This window comes from Acinonyx jubatus, chromosome D4 (assembly GCF_027475565.1).
Source record: "Acinonyx jubatus isolate Ajub_Pintada_27869175 chromosome D4, VMU_Ajub_asm_v1.0, whole genome shotgun sequence".
In the NCBI taxonomy this organism is placed as follows: Eukaryota; Metazoa; Chordata; class Mammalia; order Carnivora; family Felidae; genus Acinonyx; species Acinonyx jubatus.
Genome location: NC_069391.1, coordinates 23,226,752 through 23,246,481, shown reverse-complemented (window position 1 = coordinate 23,246,481; position 19,730 = coordinate 23,226,752). Strand labels below are relative to the sequence as shown.

Here is a 19,730-nt window from a genome sequence, read left to right as displayed (position 1 = left end):
AAGTGCTACACCTCAATCTCTGGATCATTTTTACCTGAATCAGTTTGGTGAGTACACATTTGAGCTGACCTAGAAATGAACACAAAAATGATGGGAAGAAACAATTTGACCAAGGTTGTGTTTCCTAGACTGATGGGGAGGAAATCCCCCTAGGCATGGGGCGGGGGTGGGGGGTAGATTCTGGCTCAACTAAAAGGGGTGCAATAAGACAGAGGGATGAGGTCCTAAGGATACAGAGCTGTATCCTTACAGCTTAGAGGATAAGGGAGCTTAGAGACCACACAATTCCAACCTTCTTATTGTACAGATGAAAAAAATATATATATCCAAGCTAAAGCAAATTGTCTAAAGCTACAGAGCTCCAAGCAGACTTGGTGGTCATGGTGGTGTTGGTGGTGGTGACATAGTTATAAAGGCAGGTGCCCATAAGGATGTTGCTAGGTTTAGGTCAAGGTATTTTCATACGGAAATATAAGTTTAATGATGGCTGCAGTTGAATTAAGCTGGGAGCATATAAGGATGAAGACTGGAGAATGGCTTCTATTTGATGAGTATTCATTTACTGAGAGTGGATTAGCAATCATTCTGGACTCCCTTCTCCAGCAGCTGGTGAGAATGGCAAGCACCATCTTAAGGAGGTATGTTCTCCAAGGTGTGCGCCTGTGATTAGAGCATATAGCCAATAGAACATCTTGGTGGAAAATGTGAGAAGAATCGTTTTTATGCCCAAACTGTTCTTTACTATTTTAAGAAGGAAGTGGCTAGTGTTTTTTTTTTAATCTCTAGTGTTTCTTATCTGCCCAGATTTAGTCTATCAGGGACTTATGAAAGATAGTGTGCAGTCCACTAGTCACCTACAAAGGTTAGTTTTTGGTCTTATCCAACCAACTGTGGTTAAATATCATCAACTTTATGAAAGGCACTACAACACTACATTTCCAACACTTCAGTCTCTTTGGAAGTCTAGAAGATGACGACTGTTTATTGCACATTTTATTAGAGGCCCTTGGAGGATAAAAAAGAAGTAAAAAAAAATAAAAATAAATAAAGCCTATGTTTACACATTCAAAAAGATTATAATCTGGCTGCAAGAGAAGTGAAAGCCTCATCATCCTTACCATCTTCATTAACACCCTTGAACACTTGCTATGGATAGGTACCATACAAAAGACTCCATGCACATTATTTCATTTAATACTCACATTGACCTTTAGGAGGTTCCATTATAACCTGATTTACTGATGAGAAAACTAAGCCCCGGAGAGGCTTCCAGCTTGGCAGTGGCTGAGTCATAACTGCAAACCCAAGTCTGTCTGACTTTAGAGCCTGTGATCCTTCCATCACTGCACACTGCCCTCACAGGAAAGCTTTATGGCAAAGCATGGTGATTAATTGCCAACCTGATTAATAGAGGCAGAACTGGCCCCGACATAGAGTAGATCTGTTCTTGGCTGCTGACGCTATTTATTCTGCCTGGTTTTGGATTCCGTACACTAACTTCTCACCCTCATAATGTGATTTGTGTGGGAGCTGATTATAGACTTGTAAAGTATATAGAAGCCACGCTGTGTGTGACTTGTTATTATATGTGTTAAAGACCAGGTAGAGAATAATTCAGACACCTTTGCTCCTTCTGACAGGTCTAGTTTATAGATTATGGATTAAATGTGTCTTTCCCCCTTCCAAACCTGCATTTCTAGGTAGAGATAGAAATGTTTTCCTGATCTTAGCTGGAATCTTAGGGTTTCCTGTGTGTGTCTGGGCAGCATTCATCCATCCAATAGTTACCAAGTCTCTACTAAGTGCCTGGTAATGTCCTCAGTACAGCACGCACAAGGATGGAAAACCACAGCCTTTGTCCTTAGGAAGCTGAGTCTCATGGGAGACAAACACAGGGTTGCTAGCTTTTGCAAATAAAAAATACAGGATAGCCTGTTAAATATTGCATGCAACATACACTAAAAAAATTATCCTGTTTATCTGAAATTCAAATTTAACTAGGTCCCATGTATTTTAGCTTATAACTGTAGGCACACATGAAAACCCACCACATCTGACAAAAATATGGCGGCTCTAATGGTTGTGCCCACAGGACCCCACAGACACATAAGAGGACCGCCAAGGAAAGCTTCATGAGACTGTGTGGGCCAGCTTAAAGGAATAACGCATTTGCTGGGGGATCTTGAATAAGATTTGACAGGCAAAGATGCAGGGAAGGAAATTCCAGGAAGAGTACAGAGTCTGACAGAATGCCTGGGGTGTGTGGGCAAGGGGAGAAGGGCAGAGATGAACGTGAGGGTCAGGTCATGAAGGGCTTCGGCAGAAAGACAAATGATTCAGAACCTCACTCTGGCATCAACAGGAAACCCCCCGATCTAATACTTTAAAAAAGTTTTTTTTTTTTGTATACTCTGATTTTGGCTAAGGAGGGTTTCACAAAATGTGGGCCATGGACCAACGTTACTGTGAGAGGTAATTTTAGGTAGTAATTTCTGATGATTTGGGATAGTATGGGGAATGCAGCATTAAATAGCCTTGACTCGCACAAGGGAGGGTGGGAATCTTTTTTCCAACTTAAAGCTCTTAATTTTATTTGTATGTGTACAACTTAAAAACATTAACGGACTTTATTTTTTATAACAGCTTGGGGTTTAAGAGACATTAAGCAAGTACAGTGTGTTCCCATATATCTCTTCTTGGTTCCTTTTTGTTACTGGCTTTCAATTATTTCTTATTACTCAAGATGAAAGTCTTGATTTGGTGTTATTCTATCCCTTTTTTTTTTTTTTAGGTACCCTCTATCCCCAACATGGCTCAAACTCATGATGCTCAGAATCGCATGCTGTTCTAACTGAGCCAAGCCAGGGGCCCCGATTCTGTTCCATTAACACCTAACAGCTATTAACACCTAATAGCTGTTCTTTGTGTTGGAAGAGAGGGTGAGGAGACAGAAGAGGGAGAAGGAGAGAAAGGGAGGGTGGGGAAGAGATCATTCAGGCTTTGAATCTTTGACAAACCACAAAAATCAGTTCTTTTCAATGTATTTGTCTACGAAGGCTTTCTTCCACTTCTGAGAACAATATTCATCTTCCATTTAAGTTCTGATGACAAAAAGTTTTGTTGCAAAATGAATTTATTCCTATACAAGAAGTAAATAGGTTGATAATAACAGTGGCATGTGGATGACCAAAGCTTAGAAAATTCAGGGCTAAGGTATCCCAGCTGAGGCTGTCCTCTTACCTGGTGGCACACTCCCGCTGAATCTTTTCAGCCTTATGGGGCTTTCTGGGGGAAAGCTCCACCTTCTTTGGGAGAAGGAATAAGGATTGCCTGGGAGAGCAGTGGCTTTGCAGGAGTCCAGTATATTGCTCAAACTCTTTCCCCGGCTGCTCTTCTCCGACTTCTCATTCTCATTCCCATCTGGTCCCATATTCCTTTTCTTAAAAGCCCTGACAAGAAATATAGTCAGATGGATGCTTCCTTTTAAGAGGATACCAACATGAAAATCCCAAATATGTGCCCATAAAAATTTGATGAGAACAGAAGGGCTCAAGATTTTTAAAACAGCGAGTACCCATGATACGTCTAAAACTGGTCATTTTCAGCAACATTCTGGGAGAGAGGACTATTCGTTGACGGAAATTTCTTTGAAATCCATTTTCTGGATCAGGGTGCAGGGGCTTGTATGACATCAATAAAAGGACTGACCAAGGCAGTGGATTTTATTTGCCTTGAGAGAATCTTTTATTAGTTCATCTTTCCTTTAATTTTCTCTAGCACACCTGGGTTCACATTTGGATGCAATCAGTTACTAGCAGTGTGACCTTAGGCAAAGAACTTCATCTCCCTGCATTTGTAAACTGAGAACAGTACTACCTTGAAGATCAAATGAAATAGTGTGTGGACTTCTTGAGCCTCATCGTTTATCAAGAGTTGCAATTTGTTTTCCCCATTTCCTCTTTGGTTCTATTGCCTCAATAATGATTGCAATTGGTCCCTTGATGTACATTAACAGTGGTGCTCAACGTCAGTGTAGATCAGAATAATCCGGATTCCTCTCATGATTCCCCAACCCCACCCAGCTTCTGATTCAGGATGTGGATTACGTGGGAGAATGTGCATGTCTAACAAGTTCCCAGGGGATGCTCCTGGTCCCAGAACCTCACTTTGCAAACCTGAGTACCATGTCACCCCTGACAAAGATGAAACCCTCAGGCAATGGCTTTCAGTTGTGACCCACCAGAACCTACTTTGAGAAACATATTTTACATGGTGACCCTAGTATAAATATACATATAACTGAACAAGTTCCATGAAATGATAGTTACCATTGCTATAGTAAATATACTCTGACATTTCTTGCTTTGTTTTAAGAGAATGCTGACCCACTAAATTGCATTTTATGAACCATTATTGGATCATGCCTCAGCTAGAAAATCATGTTAGTGCTTGATAAACAAATACTGCATTGGTAAAAATGTGCACCTCAGAAATAGACCACAAGGCAAAAATTAAGTGACTTCCCATTCTCTTTTCCTATCAAAATAGAAAGGATATTATAAAAGCATGGACTCTTTCCATTTCTAGGCAAGAGAAGTCACACAGGAACCTTGCCTGCTGAAATGGGATGGAGAAGACTGGTCTCCAGGGAATTCTCTTGAACTCTGACGTGTCCTGTTTTATTGTTAAAATGATACGGCGGGCCTGAAATAACAATGAAAAAAATGAAACCTCTGCCCGCTCCAACATGTACAGAGACGCTACAAAATGTGACACACCCAAGGCTGCCAGAATGATTCCATCCATCTCTGGGCATGGGACTCATCCTCTACCCTGTCCTCCACTCTAGAGACGTTTTTCAGGCTGCTCTTTCCAGAGGCCAGCGACTAGTATGAGTTGACTTTGGTGTACAAGTGTCCTTGACTTTCATTCACAGAACTTGTACCTACGACACATTCACACAGAGAACTGGACCTTTCCATTGTCACCAGCTGTATCATGATTTCCCAGCCATCTTCCCCCACAGTGGCCTGTGCTCTGGGGATGGGTGAAGGCCTTAGTCAAGTTGATAGGCGTATTCACTCACTCATACTAGTGCCAGTGCTGGTCTGGCCCCAGGGGCCTCAGCCTGGCCAACAGCTTCCTAGCCCATATTCTTTGCCCTTCCAGCAGCCTGGCCCTCTAGAGCCGGCTAACTCCAGGCTACAGTCCTCACACCTCATCTGGCCTAGCCTCCGTCGGAGCCCTACCCAGAGTTCACCTGGGCACGGTAGAATGGCATGTCTGGGGACAGGGCATGAGTGACAGCTTCAGGACCCCTGGGGTCTTGCTTTGGTGCAGGGAGGTGCCCCTCTTCTTCTGTCCTGCCTGATGCACTTAGCACATCTGGTCCCAAAGATTTAAAGATTAGGGGCCCTAGAACCTTCCATCCTTGTTCCTGTGGTGAGAGCAGGCTTGTGGAAAAGAGAAAAGCCAGGCTTGATTTGGGCTCCAGGGAGACAAACAGCTGAACCCCATGAACAGAGTGCACGGCTGCCTCACCCCATGAAGGTTCCGTCTGTCCTCACCCCCCGGCAGTGGGGGTTTGGGCTAGAAAGAAGCAAAGTATCACTAACAATACTTGGTATTTTTATGAAAAAAAAAAAAAGGGGGGGGGCAAAAACTTTTTTGGAACCAAAATGCTCTTGTAATTGTGAGGTCTGAGTCTGTTTGACTTTGAGGCCTGCAATTTTAGTGACACTTCTCATCTTAAGATCTCAGTCACCATTCTACTGGGAAGCTACATTTCAGAATGAAGACTGAACAATGAAGAAGAACTAGCTACAGCAATGGACAGATGATTCAGACAAAAACTGAAAAGCAGAGGACAGAAGTACACAGAAATACCCTGGGCTCCCCATCTCTATCCCGTTCATGTTGCTGACTGCATGCGAAGCTGGCTATATTTCTATCTTTGGATTCTATGAATCAAGTGTTATTCTAGATACCCATAGCAGTGCTGGGGACAGAGTAGGTGCTCAATAAATATTTACTGAATGATTAAAAGGTGTCCCTTTTCTCTTAAGCTAGCAGCTCTTGGTGTCCTCTACTCTACGTTCCAAAGAATTCTAGGATTTTGTCAAAATCTCAGTCGTTAACAGCTAGGGAAAGCTGGCTCGACTTTACGACTTCAGATCCCCAGCGTTCACCTGATGGCAACCCCAAGTAGTCAGTGTGAGAAGAACTGTCTTCTCTGGGTCCTAAACATCAGAGCTATCTCAGTTAACAACAAAACATCGCAGGTAGTAAAAAGACTTTCTGGCTTTTGTGTATGTATATGTGGATTTTTTTTTAATTTATAGAAGAATTTTAGAAAGGCAGTGGGGAAGAGAAAAATGACACCGTTCTAATTTAAATGGATGCATCAGAGAAGAATTTTGTACCACAAATGATGGCTCAATTAGAATTGGCCTCTACTTAGGGCTCCTGGGTGGCTCAGTTGGTTGAGCGTCCAACTTCGGCTCAGGCCATGATCTCACAGCTGTGAGTTTGGGCCCTGCGACGGGCTCTGTGCTGACAGCTCAGAGCCTGGAGCCTGCCTCAGATTCTGTGTTTCCCTCTCTCTGCCCCTCCCCCGCTCATGCTCTCTCTAAAATAAATAAACATTACATTAAAAGAAAAAGAAAAAGAATGGCTTCTACCTATTTGGAGTACACCAGGGCAATACGGTATTTATTTGTTTCTTGACCACTGTGAAGAGTTCCATCTTCAGAGATCTCTGGAAAACCTACTTAATGGCATGGTATGACTTAGCTGTGCAGGGCCTCTGTTGTGAAGGTCATAAAAACATCACCTAAGAAATGTGCTCAAGTAAGTGGAAAGCTAAGTTAGAGAATGGGAGTGATACATTCTCTGATACTGCAAGAGCTTCAAGCAATTGTGGAATGAGATTGCAGGAAAGTGGAGTTCAACCTGTAAAACATTAGAAGGGGGACCGATCGAACATTCCAATATTCGCTGCAAATAAAAAACACAAACGCATTTGCTGTGGCCTTTTAAAATGTTGCAAATGTATTTCGTCTTGGAGATCGGCTTACATTAATTCTTGAATCTTCGCTTCCAATTTTTGAGCATCAGCTCCACAAAATTCAAAAATCTGTTCACAAATACACAAAGGTGAGATATTTATTGGTTCAAATATCACAAAGATGTTAAAGCTTGGAGGGGTTTTTGTTTTTGTTTGTTAAGTTATCCTCATTTCCATTGTCTGAAAAATACTTAAAATATAAACACACAACAAACACATTACATTCATGATGTTTCAATTATTTGGCACCTTTTCAAAATTGTTTATGCTAATATTTTGCCAGGTTTATATAATTCTCCCTAATATTCTTCTAAACTGATATCTCAAACATAGAATATGTTAGAAATGAGAAAACTCAATCATTGAAACCTCTCAGAGCCTTTTTGCATTGGTCTTGAGAACTTGTTAATTCATAAACATGATTTTCTGAAATCAAATGACATGTGATTTCCCATTCCCTGAACTTTGCCACAGGTAATAGTATTATAATTAATTGGCACTAAGAAGCACATTTTCTTTTCAAATTGTCACATCTCTGACTCAGGGTGTATTTCATAGTGGATGGTATATTTTGTTTGGAACACTTTTTAGTAGTATCTAATGGGGCATCTGTCAATGGGCATCTTATATTTGGTGAAATATGGAAGTTTAAGACCCTTACCATGCATTATCACTTTAGTACCAATTACATGAAGTGGTTGTAGAGAAGGCAGAGTGTGGGTAAACTGAGGCTGGGATTGGCTGAAGATTTGAGTTTCCAGTAAGGGAGGTTTCAGCAGCCAGAAATGGTGTTAGGCCCTTGGGGCAGGGGTTGGAAAATTCTAGAACAATTTCAATGCTCAGTGTATTGCAAAGAAACTATATCTGCTTCTAATGATTCTGCTTCTCCAGGCAGCATCACTCTATCTGGGTGCTGCCTGGGGGTATCATGGTTCATTCTATTTCTTGAAAGTAAACCCCAGACTTGTGACTCCATCTTGATCCCATTTCACTTACCGGCTCGCTCATGAATCCATTTCCATAACAGCAAATTGCTCTTTTGAGTCTTGAGAATAGAGTCACCTAAGTGTGGGTGCAGAATTTCATGATTTATCTGGGTTGCCTGGTTTGTACCCATTTCCTCTATAAATAGTTCTCTTGGCATTGGCTGCCAGGGGAGGAAGGCGTCAGAAAGGAGCTGCAAAAGTGTCTCTTTTCTAAGAGTCAGACAGCAGCTGGATGGTGGCTATAGACATGAAGGGAGTTTCAAAATCCTCTGAGACCAGAGCAGGTATCAACACAACAACTCCTGGCAAGAACACAGGCAGAGCTTGGCCACTTCAATGACCAGACTTGGCCAACAGTTTTCCAATATATTTATTTCCAATAAAATATAAATTTTATCAATTTATATTCCACCAGCAGAGGATGAATGTTCTGGGTGTTCCATATGCTTGACCACACTTGGTGTTTATTGCCAGTTCCTTTCCATGTTAGCCATTCTGGTGGCTTTAGGGGATATTAAATTTGCCACCGAATTTCATGGATTTTACTTCATCAACTTTCCCTTGGACTTTAATAAGAGCTTATAACTTGTCTGCCTCCAGTCTTGTGCCCCTTAGTTCCCTCCTCTCCCTTGAAGCCTGAAAACACAAACCAGTCATGCTCTCCTTCTTTGTAAAATTCTTCAGTGTTTCTCCACCACCATAAAATCCAAGGTCCTTACAGGGGTTCCTTGATTTTGTCTTGTCTACCTCACTGTTATTCTCCACCTTAAGCTCTGACCTTTAGCAACACTTCACAGTTGGATTCATTTATTTATTTCATTTAACAAATATAATAAGCATCTACTATGAGCCAAACATTGTGACCATACCAGACAAAAATCACCCCCTGGAGCTCATATTCTAGTGATAATTTTATACTATTGTATTAGTATCAAAAAAATCCTGACATATTCCCACGTTATTCTGTAATTCTTGCTTCTTCCCATTTCTCACCCGTTAGTCTTAACCATTCTTCAAGATTTAACTCCGGAAGTCTTTGTGATCTCACAGAACCTATGAATTCCACTGCTCAGGAGTTGATGTTATGTCTGCTGCCATTGACCAAGGATGGGGCCTCTGCCTTATTTTTTTCCTCTATATTTTTAGTATTTAGCTAGGAACCTTATACAGAGTAGGTCTTCTGTTAATGGTTTTAGGCCTGAAGACAGTTGAACTAAGCTGATTTGTGGTCACTGAAGGACAGACCCAAGACTCTAGGGAGTGTTAAATTTCAGAGACTAGGTGTTATCTGTTTTATTCTTTGTCCAGTTTGCCAAAGGCAAATACTATGTGTCTGTCTAGCATGGGGCTTTGCATATAGGAGCTTCATAAATGTAGTTAATGAACGAGGAGTGGCTTAGTGATAGACCTTATTATATAATAGCTTTCTTTTGAAAAGCTCTATATGCAAGGACACTAGCATACAATTTTTGCCCAGAATGTTTTCTCATTTTCAACTGAATGTTTGGTTGTGTCTCTCAAAGGCCTGAAGCATTAGGAAGCAACGTTTCATTCTCTCTTCTCAATGTCTTCAGTTTACATGCACCGTTGCCATCTGTAATGACCACTAATGGAAATGATGAGCTCCGGGTGGCAGAGCCCAAAGGGATATGGGGTGGCTATCCCTGCATTACACAACCACCTATGTCCACTAGTCCCTTAAAAACATCTTTCATTTTGAAATTTTTAAATAAAGATTTTATTTTTAAGTAATCATCACACCCAATGTGGGGCTAGAGCTCATAACCCCAAGGTCAAAAGTCGCAGTTCCACCAACTGAGCCAGCCAGGCACCCCTCATTTTCAAACACACACAAAAAGAGAACAATAAAGTGATTCCCCATCCCCGCATTTACCCATCGCCCAGGTCTAAACAGAGGCAGGGTTTTTTGTTGTGTTCTTTTTTAATGCCAAAGACATTCAATCACCTACAAAAAGTATATTACTGTTAGTGAGAAAATACAAAGGGTCCAGAGACAGGGATCCCTTCCTAACAAATGGACTTCTGAGAGTATCCATTAAGGAGTCTAATGATGCATACATAGACTAATTACAATAAAACACTCTGGCCAGTTGATAGGCAATTAAGAATACTGAAGTTAGCTTTGGAGCAGCTGAATGAAAGCTCAGCAATTTTCCAGACATCTTTACTGAGTTAAAAACAACAACAAAACCCTCAAAGCAACAGCAACAATAACAACACAAACAAAAAAGCCCAAACAACCAACCTACACAAGACACTTTTTGGCAGATGGCTCTAGAGATGTTTGTACAATCCAATTTTATAAGCTGTGTGATGTTCCTTTTCTTAACAAAGGGTTTGCTAAGGCATTATATCTTATTAATGAGATAGGAAGAATGTATCTAACAAGAGAACGTTTAACAGTGAGTGCCTCCACCTATTGAGAGCTAGACAGTCTTAATTACTTTTTGATCCCATCTTGGTCTCAGCTCTCTGGCTCTCCCGAATCAACCAGACCCATTCCTTCCCCCAGAACCATCTGCGTCACAATGCAGGTGTTTGCACACTTCCCCCTCCCCGGGACTTTCACAACAGGTTGCGGGGCATGCCTTGCAAATGCAAGTAGCTCAACTGTGGTTTTTGGAGTGTGGCAAAATCAAACTCAGAAGGCAGGGCCTCTTGGAAATAGACTGTTTTGAACAGCTTGAATTTATATGCATTTGGATTCAAGAAAACAGCGTATGAAAGTAATCTATTATCTAATTTTTTCAAATGTACACTCGCCTTCTTCTCAACTTGTTCCACTAGTGAGATTTTGGTAAAGTACGAACTTACTTTCATTTTCTTATAGCTGATTTAGAAACTCTGGCTACATATCTGTTTCTTAAAGCACTAGTGGCATAAATAATGACTAAAGTGCTTTTCTTCTTCTGTGTTAGGGGGTTGACAAATGTTTTTGTAAAGGGCCCAATAATACCTATTTTAGGCTTGGCAGGCCAGATGGTGTGTGTTGAAACTACTCAGATCTGCTATCATAGTGTGATAGTAGCTAAAGACAGTATTTAAACAAATGGACATGTCTGTGTACCAGTAATACTTTATCTACGAAAACTCGTGGAGGCTCAGACTTGACCCTGGGGCCATAGTTTGCCATCAATTGAAGGTGTTGGACGGACACATGAAGCTGTTTGAGAGTTCATTACTGAGTACAATGTGGTTTTCTGTTGAAGGGGGGAAGGAGCATGACTCTAATGTTGTGGGAATTTATCGTAAAGCCACACTGAGAATAAGGAAAAGTGATTTTGGTTTGGCCAGAGGAGATGTCATTCGGCCTGTTACTCAAAGTATAGAATGAAAATTTGTTCATGAGGATAATAATGGTTTTGGAGCCATTGCCTTCAATGACCTAATGACCTATACTTGGCATGTCTCCATTGGAAAATCTACTCAACTGTCCAATATTGGGAAATTCCTTCACTGACTTTTCCCCAAGTTGAGGTGAGCTTATCAGTTGAGCCTAGACAAAGGAATGAGTTCATGATTATCCCCTCCCTTTTTGGGGGTGTTCTGCCCAAGGGACAGGTCTGTTTTCCTTGCACTGTCCTTCTTTTTCTGGAAAGCACATCTGAAGCAGGCCTAAAGTAGGTCTGGAAGGCTACCACCCTGTGTCCTCACTTTTGCAGCTTGAGAGTTGTGAAAAGCAGCAATATCTCCTTCACCTAAGTGGGTGAGTTTCTCCTCTGCAGCCGAAGATTCTCCCCTAGGCAGTCGTCTCAAAATCTAGGCTTCAAGGAAATAGTAGGAAGTCTGTTGATATAAATGAGTCCACACCATGTTGTGTATTTAGCACAATTTAGCGCCACTGCTACTTACGATAAAGGTGATATCTTCATTTTCCACGTGACTGTGTGAGAAGTGTTAACACAACAGATCTGGTTCCTTATTTCTTGCTTGTCTCCAAGGCAACCATGATTGATTCTTCACCAACCCCTCAGGGAATGTGTCCCTTCCCCCACCAAACTGTTATTTGTATTAGTGATTGATGATTTTGTTATATATACCTGGAGTGATGGACCAAGCCCACTGGCTTGCTTTGCATAAACATCAATATTGATGATGTGCACCTGGTTTTACTATTGGGGTCCTAGTCTCCATTGTCATAGCTGGTTGTGTAGCAATGACTGCCTAGCAAGAAATGTCTGTGTGACCAGTCCCCACATAAAATCCTCAGATCCTGAGACTCAAAAGAGCATACCTAGGCAGAGACAAACCACATGTGTCCTTAAAGTTCATTGCTAGAAAGAGAGACAGAGACAGAGACAGAACACACCTATGTGTTCCTAGCCAAGGAAGAACATCAGAAGCCTGTGCTGGACCCTTTTGGACTCTATCAATGCTTCCGCTTTGTATTTTTTGTTGTAATAAATCTCAGCTATAAGTAGAACCTATTACTGGGTCTTGCGAGTCCTTGTGGCCAATCACTGAATGAAATATTCCTGTATTTCTAGGATTTAAAATTTACAGGACAGGGCTAGGACAATGTTGTAAAATTTAAGGGGCTCTCAGAACTCAGTAATCAAGATAATTAATATTTTAATGTTTTTTTTTATTTATTTTTGAGACAGAGAGAGACAGAGCATGAGCAGGGGAGGGACAGAGAGAGAGGGAGACACAGAATCTGAATCAGGCTCCAGGCTCTGAGCTGTCAGCACAGAGCCCGACGCGGGGCTCTAACTCACAGACTGTGAGATCATGACCTGAGCTGAAGTCAGACGCTTAACCGACTGAGCCACCCAGGTGCCCAAGATAATTAATATTTTAATAAATATTTTAAAAATCCATAATGAACAAAATATCAAAAATTCAAATAAAGACAGGATTCCACCCTATACTTGCAATTTCCTGCCTCACTTGCCTCGCCCTAATCCCTGCCCTGGAGAAAAGAGGTATATAAGTAATTACTGTCTTTCAGTTGCTAACACCAGAGCACTATCCTTAGCATTAGTGTTAAATGGTGATAAATGCTTGCTGCCCATCTCTCTCTCTCTCCCCCTCCATCTCATTTAGTTCTTGCCCCTTCCAGTCTATTAATCTGTGCCTATGTATCAGCTGCTTTATGGGGCTGAGTAACTTCTTTTTTGGATCTGTACCCTTCAGAGCCCTGAACACCATGTGAGAGTTTTGTTTTTGTTTTTTTTTTTTTAAATTTCCCCTGAGGTGGAACCCCTCTGTGTCTACCTAACACAGTCCTTAACAGGTTGAATATCCCTGGGTAGGTAACTCTCCAATGTTAAGATGACTTAGCTTACCTGGTCACTGTAGTTATTCAAAGAGTTTTAGAGGTCTCTCCTAACCAGTGTTTCCAAATTTCTATTTCGTCGTAAATTTTCAGGAAGATTGGTGCACAGATTATGGGGCTCTAGCAATAGCCGTATTTTATAGCATATACCAAGTCCAGTGCTAAAGTGCTTTATATATCATCACAAATTTTCATGACGACAGTTCAAAGACACATGATATAGTCCCTATTTCACAGAGAAGGAGACTGAGCAAAAGGTGGTGAAGGCACATAACCAAGGTCATCCATGAATAAGAAGCAGACCTGGGATTCAACCCACAGCTGTCTGATTCCAGAGATGACAAAAACTAGTCACAGACACTCTTTTGGGCGTGGCTCAAGTATTGTTTTTTATGAATTTGAACTGTGAGCATTTGGGAGGGTGATTCTCCAAGGACCACCATCCTCCTCACTTCCTATTTTCTCATGTATTGTCCTTGCCTGGCCCTTGAAGATTCCAATCCTGTCCTCCTTCAAGCATACCACGGTGCTGCCCATTGGAGATTCTTTTCATGTCTGTACCTACCTCAAGGAGGGTGTCTGTTGGAAATGACTTCTATAACCTCAGCAGGAGCCCTGCTGTTCACAAGCAAAGGAGCAGGAGTTCCTCCCACTAGATATGAGCCTATGAGCTGAATTATTCATTTGCAAATAACTCACTTATTAGCATCCATGCATCCGTATCCCATTGCTCTTGGATTAAAGTGTTTTGAGAAGCCATTTACTCTCAAATCAAAGAATGAAAGATGGAACCAATTTCGATGTTGGATAAATTTAAGCTGTTGGCCAAGAGTTGCTAAATCTTTGTTACTCTTCTTTTCTGCTGTTCCATTGACATATGTCAACTTTGGTCTGGAAGCAATGTTATAAACCTGGGGAATCTACTGATGGGCTTCAGAGGCTCAATGAAGCCTCTGAACTAATATCATATTCACATTGCAGCTTATGTGTATATGTGGTTTTTTTTTTGTTTTTTTTTTGTTTTTTTTTTTTACTTAGAACAGAATACAGTGTAATATTCTGGTTAAAAAAATCGGCCAAAGTTTTGGATGTCCCATCTGAGAGCCACCACAGATTCTTTTTTTCTTAACCACAGTTAATCTTACTGGAACAGGATGTGATGTCCCAGGTGAAAACACTAAGGATTACAGCAGGAAGGAACAATCCCACTTTATTTATTACCTGGAATTTGCTTTTGCTGTCCTTTACCCTAACACTGTAAAATAATTTACAGCTGCTGTTTATGGTACAACCCTGCTAGATGACCATCCACATCTGCATAAAAACTTCCAGCATCACAGAATGCCCACTGACTGCAACCCTGGGTCATAGTTATATAGCTTTATCTGTTTTAGTTTTTTAAAGTTTTATTTGTTTATAGTCTATGTATTTTGGAAATATTTGAAATGAGGTAGAATCAAGGGCAAGATAAAATAACAAAACCATTAAAGCACGATTCAGTATGGAGATGGCAATTAGGGAATTCCAGGCAACTACAGATAAGGGAGGCTATTGTATTTGAGTCAAGGAAGTAATCCTGAGATTATTGGCAGCAATAGAAAAAGAGAAACCCAAGGGATTCCCTAAGCCTTCTGATCTAATGCAAGGGAGTAGATCAAGGGAGGCAAATATTCTCCAAACTCTGTCTATGAGGAATAATCACAAGGCTTTTTACACAATGTACATTTTAAAAGGCAGAATGGACAGTGGTTCTTTGCCAGGTGTTTTACCAGAAATGTGAGTACATTTCTTATAACATCCCTTAATAGAAACTGGACTCAAAGTTGTTGTTGTTTTTTTAATACTAGATAAATAGTACTTAACTGCTTCCATAAGTTAATTTGCAGGTGTGCTGTCCCAGATGAAAGAGAGATGGAAGGAAGTGGTCTCAAAGAAGTGAATTTAGCTTTTTTTTCTACCCCCAGGAGAACAATGAATGTCATTCCTAGTCAATTCTACTGAGGAGGGAAATTCATATAGATGGGTCCTATCGCATGGCCATGCCCAATTTTCTCTGGTTCCATTGATTTTTCCTGTGCAGACCATTGCAAGGTAGAACCTGGGGGTGATTTCAGAGGTCTCAGGTTTTGACTGCAGCTCTGGATGCAATAGTAGAAGTGGGGACCCTGCAGAAGCCCTAGATGGATGCTCAGATGCCAAATGCTGGGGACTGAGTGAAAGAGGTAAAAAGATATGCAATACTGTCTCTTTAGGATCTCCTGCCCCCATTTTTTTGCTGTTGTCTTTTCCACAGAAGATTGATATTCTTTGTTAAATGGAAGCCAGCGTTGTAAATATTTTCTGCAGGTTTACAAATGATTTTTAAATTGATTCAAGTATGAATCTTTCTGGAGATACATGCAAAGCTCAGAAGTAGACTTACTTGTATATTATGCCATAAATTATCTCAAGGTTTTGTTTTTGTTTTTTTAAATAACCTCATAACCAGTATGCTAAGTCAGTAATATTCAATGAGACACTCAATTCTCAAGAAAATATTTTGGGACAGGGGTATTCATTTTATAATCAGAGGCTGGCTACCTGACTTTGGAGTTAGAAAATAGGGAGGTGGATCAGCTTAATGCATTGTGTCATTGATTCAATTAACTTTATTCTCCATCAACTAAGTGGCATAAAATTTAAAATCGAGATCCTTCACGATGCCTAAAATACAGGCATTTTGTTCCATCAATTCAAAAGGGATCTGTACCCTGTAGAAACCAGTTAAGAAATAATTGAATATAAGAGGTCACCCTACCCCCAACTGTGAGTTCTTCCACCTACATACAGAACTGAGACTAAGCAAGGCCAAGCCTTTTCTCAAAAGCATAGCTATGGATTTGCTCAAGAGCCTAGACACAAAGTCAATTGAGACCCCAAAGTTTTATTTCATAAAACATAGAACAAACTGTTGAATGGCAGCAGATCTTAAGCGCTATCATCAGCAGGAGAGATGAAACCAGACAGCTGTTCTGAGCTGGAGAGAAACCCTCCCTGAGTCAGACTGACATGAGGACAGAGTCAGAAGGGGAGGCAGAGCAGACAGGGATGTAGGACAAAGACATCAGCCTTCATTTATTCATTCACTTGCTTACTCACTCATGAATCAAACACAACATGAATATTTTCCACCTAGGGTGGATTCTTCTAGACACTGACATGAACTCCTCTAGGTACTGGAGATAGTAGGACACAAATACATGACATTAAGGTCTGGGTCAAACATAAATGGGCTTGGAAAGGTAGACTGGGCCAAAATTATGGAGAAATTTAAATGGAAGACTTGATTAGGAGGGTTTAGTCTTGATTCTGCAGACAACAGAGGGGAAGGGGTATCCAAATTTAAATAAGGGAATGACATACATGGAACTATGCCAAGCTCTATTTGGAAAAGAGAACAGAGCTATGGTGTGAACTTGGAGGTGAGAGGGGCTATTGTACTTGTTCATGTCAAAGGTCATTACAGCTGGAACTATAGGTAAGGATGAAATTACTAAAGGAGAAGAGGTAGAATGGGAAAAAGAACCTTAGGAAACACTTATATTTTGGGACAGCAGGAGCCAAAGGAGCCAAAGGAGAGCTTGGGGAAAGATCAGGGATGGAAGCCAAAAGACAAGGAAATTTCCAGAATTAGAAGCTGATTAGTTATGGTGCTTTTGTATAACCAAGGAATACAAGGATTGAGAAATGGCTATTTGAATTAGGTGCTGAAAGAGCCTTGGAGACATTTAAAAGAGCAGATGAAGGAATAAGTGGAAACTTCGAATTGAAAGCAGGAAGTATATTCTACTTCTTCAAGAATTAGATCATGAAACGAAGGAGAGAAGTCTGAAAGAACATTAATTTTGTCATTAGAAGTTTTTGGTTGCAAGTAACAGAAAAAACAACCCCAGGTCTATGTAACTCATGGAATCTATGGGAGTAGTTCAGGCTTCAGGCATGGATAGATTCAGGGTTCAATCAGTGCCATTGGTATTTCCTGGTTTGACTCTGCTTTTCATTGTATGGTGGCTTCATTTTCAGGTTCTCTCTGTAGAACCTTCAGCTTCATACAGCTAGCTGTAGTACCTTCAGCTTCATATCTTCCCAAGTTCAAACAAATCCAATGAAATCGAAAGAGAAGGCTTTTACCTAGCTGCTTAAGCCACATCCTAGGATTAGCTCTGGTTGGGTTTAGATTGGCTTGACTGGAGTCAAGGGCCCATTCCTGATGGGGACGAAGTTCATTCACAGGTCTAGCCATGGAGATGGAGCCCTAAGGAAGCACATGGACCAAGGATGGGCAAGGGAATGGTTCCCTGGAAGAAAATCAAAGAACTGCTGATAGAGACTGAAGAATGGCTGACGGTGGCAAAAGGGACTGTCCCAACACGAGGTTTGAAAAGAGAAAACTGACGGATAGAGGCCTGGGGCACAAGGGAGGGAATGCGATCAAGGTACAATGGATGAAATCCATTTCAAAAGGAGGATGCTTTCTCATTTCCGAGATGGAAGAGAAGGAGAGGATAACAAAAAATGACACAAAAACAATTTGATGTGCGGTGGTGGGGAGGGGAGCTGAGGTGCATGCGCTCAATAGCTTCACTTTCAAGTAAACACTCAAGAGGAGTGGTAGGTAGTGTTAATTCTTTTTGAAAAATTATTTAAATCTATCGTGCCAATTCTATTATGGTAAATACGCAACAAATAGAGGCTGAGAATCAAATCCTACACTTAGCGTATCAACTACTTTCATTCTTTATATAGTAGCCACAATCTTCACAAGGTTTAAGCATGAATGGTTTTGCTTTACATATGTTCTTCCTAACGCTTTAAATTGCATACTATTTCAAGTAGATGTATCACAAATCAAATCACTGAGCAGTTCCACGAGAAAAGACATGTAGTTTACTTTCGTATTTTATTAGAAGTAATGCTACCATTACTATGTACTTAGCTGCTTATTTCTCCTGCTGGTATTTCTGTAGCAAAAGTTCCCCCAAATGGGATGATTATGTGAACGGGAATATACAGTTTGTTCCTCTTAAGCGTGTTGCAAAGTCACCTGTCATAAGGTACGTACACTTGTCAGTGTTCCCAGCCATACGTGGGATTACTAGTTTAATCACACACGAAGCATTTTAGACATTTTACTTCATTAACATCTTTGTGATAACAACTACCCTAACGTGCCGAGCACTGACGCACATCAGGATGGGTCTACGAACTTGAGTCACGTAAATTCATTTCTTTTCACAACACCCCGTGAGAGGAAAAACTTAGGATCTTTGTTTTTACAGATAAGGAACCTAAGATCCAAAGAGGTTCTTAAGGAAAACGCTAGATAGTGATAGAATGGATATCTGAACCACAGAAACCTGCAACGAGAGCCTGCACGCTCAACCACTAGCTACACGGACTCGGGATTGTTTTTGATTTAACATTTTCCCACGTGTTGCTAACAATCCGTATACATTTGTGTGAGAATTTCATCGTGTCCTTTTCTGTAAGATTCTTTTTTGATGGGTCTGCCCCATCAAAAGGGATATTACAGGGATAGTAGTGGATATTTCTTACGGATTTGGAAACCTCAGATGGTCTGAATGGGGACATTTTTTTTATCATTCATGCGTTTTTTTGTACGCCTTGCCAATATGAAAAGTTCAGAAACGAAGCATCACGTTGCTAAATATTAAAAATAAATGCAGTTGTTTCATCCACCCAGGATATCCCAGGCCTTTTAAAAAGATTCTGATGATTCTATAATTCAACTCTGCCAGTTACCATGGAAACATACCTTCTGGGTTTGCTTGAACATCTGAAATGTGGGTACTGATCTGATGTGATAAGTTTGGGCCAACTCCTGGGAAAGGAAAGAAATGGCATGAGGTCACAATTTTGGTATCCTCTCTCTATACAGAGCCCAGAACTTGGTGACTTCTCAGGAGGCATGTCTGAAAACCCAGGGACAGTTAACACTTTATTGATTCTCCTGCCAAGCCTTTTTCTAACATGTCTTCAAAGCCTCCAGGAATGTTACAATAGAAAATGGCTGCTCCTCACATTCCTGAGGCTTCTCATCCCAGAGCCCTAGGAGAGGGCTGGGAAATGGATGCCAAAATAGAACAGATGCTGAAGGATGAAAGGAGCTCTATTTAAAAGAAATTGTGAGGGGCGCCTGGGTGGCTCAGTCAGTTGTGTCCGACTTTGGCTCAAGTCATGATCTCAGGGTTTGTGGGTTCAAGTCCCACGTCCGGCTCTGTGCTGACAGCTCAGAGCCTGGAGCCTGCTTTGGTTTATGTGTTTCCCCTCTCCTTCTGCCCCTTCCCCCCTCGTGCTCTGTCTCTCATTCTCTCTCTCA

At 41.0% G+C, this 19,730-nt stretch overlaps 1 protein-coding gene across 5 annotated transcripts in view; it reads right to left on the bottom strand.

Annotated features, from left to right (window-relative positions):
• Positions 1-3,044: 3,044 nt before the first annotated feature.
• The window catches only part of TXNDC8 (thioredoxin domain containing 8), a 34,289-nt gene continuing 17,603 nt past the window's right edge, over positions 3,045-19,730 (bottom strand). Inside the window, exons 4-6 of one of the 5 annotated variants that reach the window (XM_053204824.1) lie at positions 19,167-19,232; positions 8,063-8,128; positions 3,045-7,135 (exon numbers count right to left, since the gene is read on the bottom strand). In XM_053204824.1, coding sequence (XP_053060799.1) covers positions 7,073-7,135; positions 8,063-8,128; positions 19,167-19,232 — 195 coding nt within the window. In that variant the 3' untranslated portion in view covers positions 3,045-7,072. Of the gene's footprint in view, positions 7,136-8,062; positions 8,129-14,408; positions 17,646-19,166; positions 19,233-19,730 lie in introns of those variants that run through there. The other 4 variants (XM_015068626.3, XM_053204825.1, XM_015068627.3 and 1 more) reach the window with 4 other exon arrangements.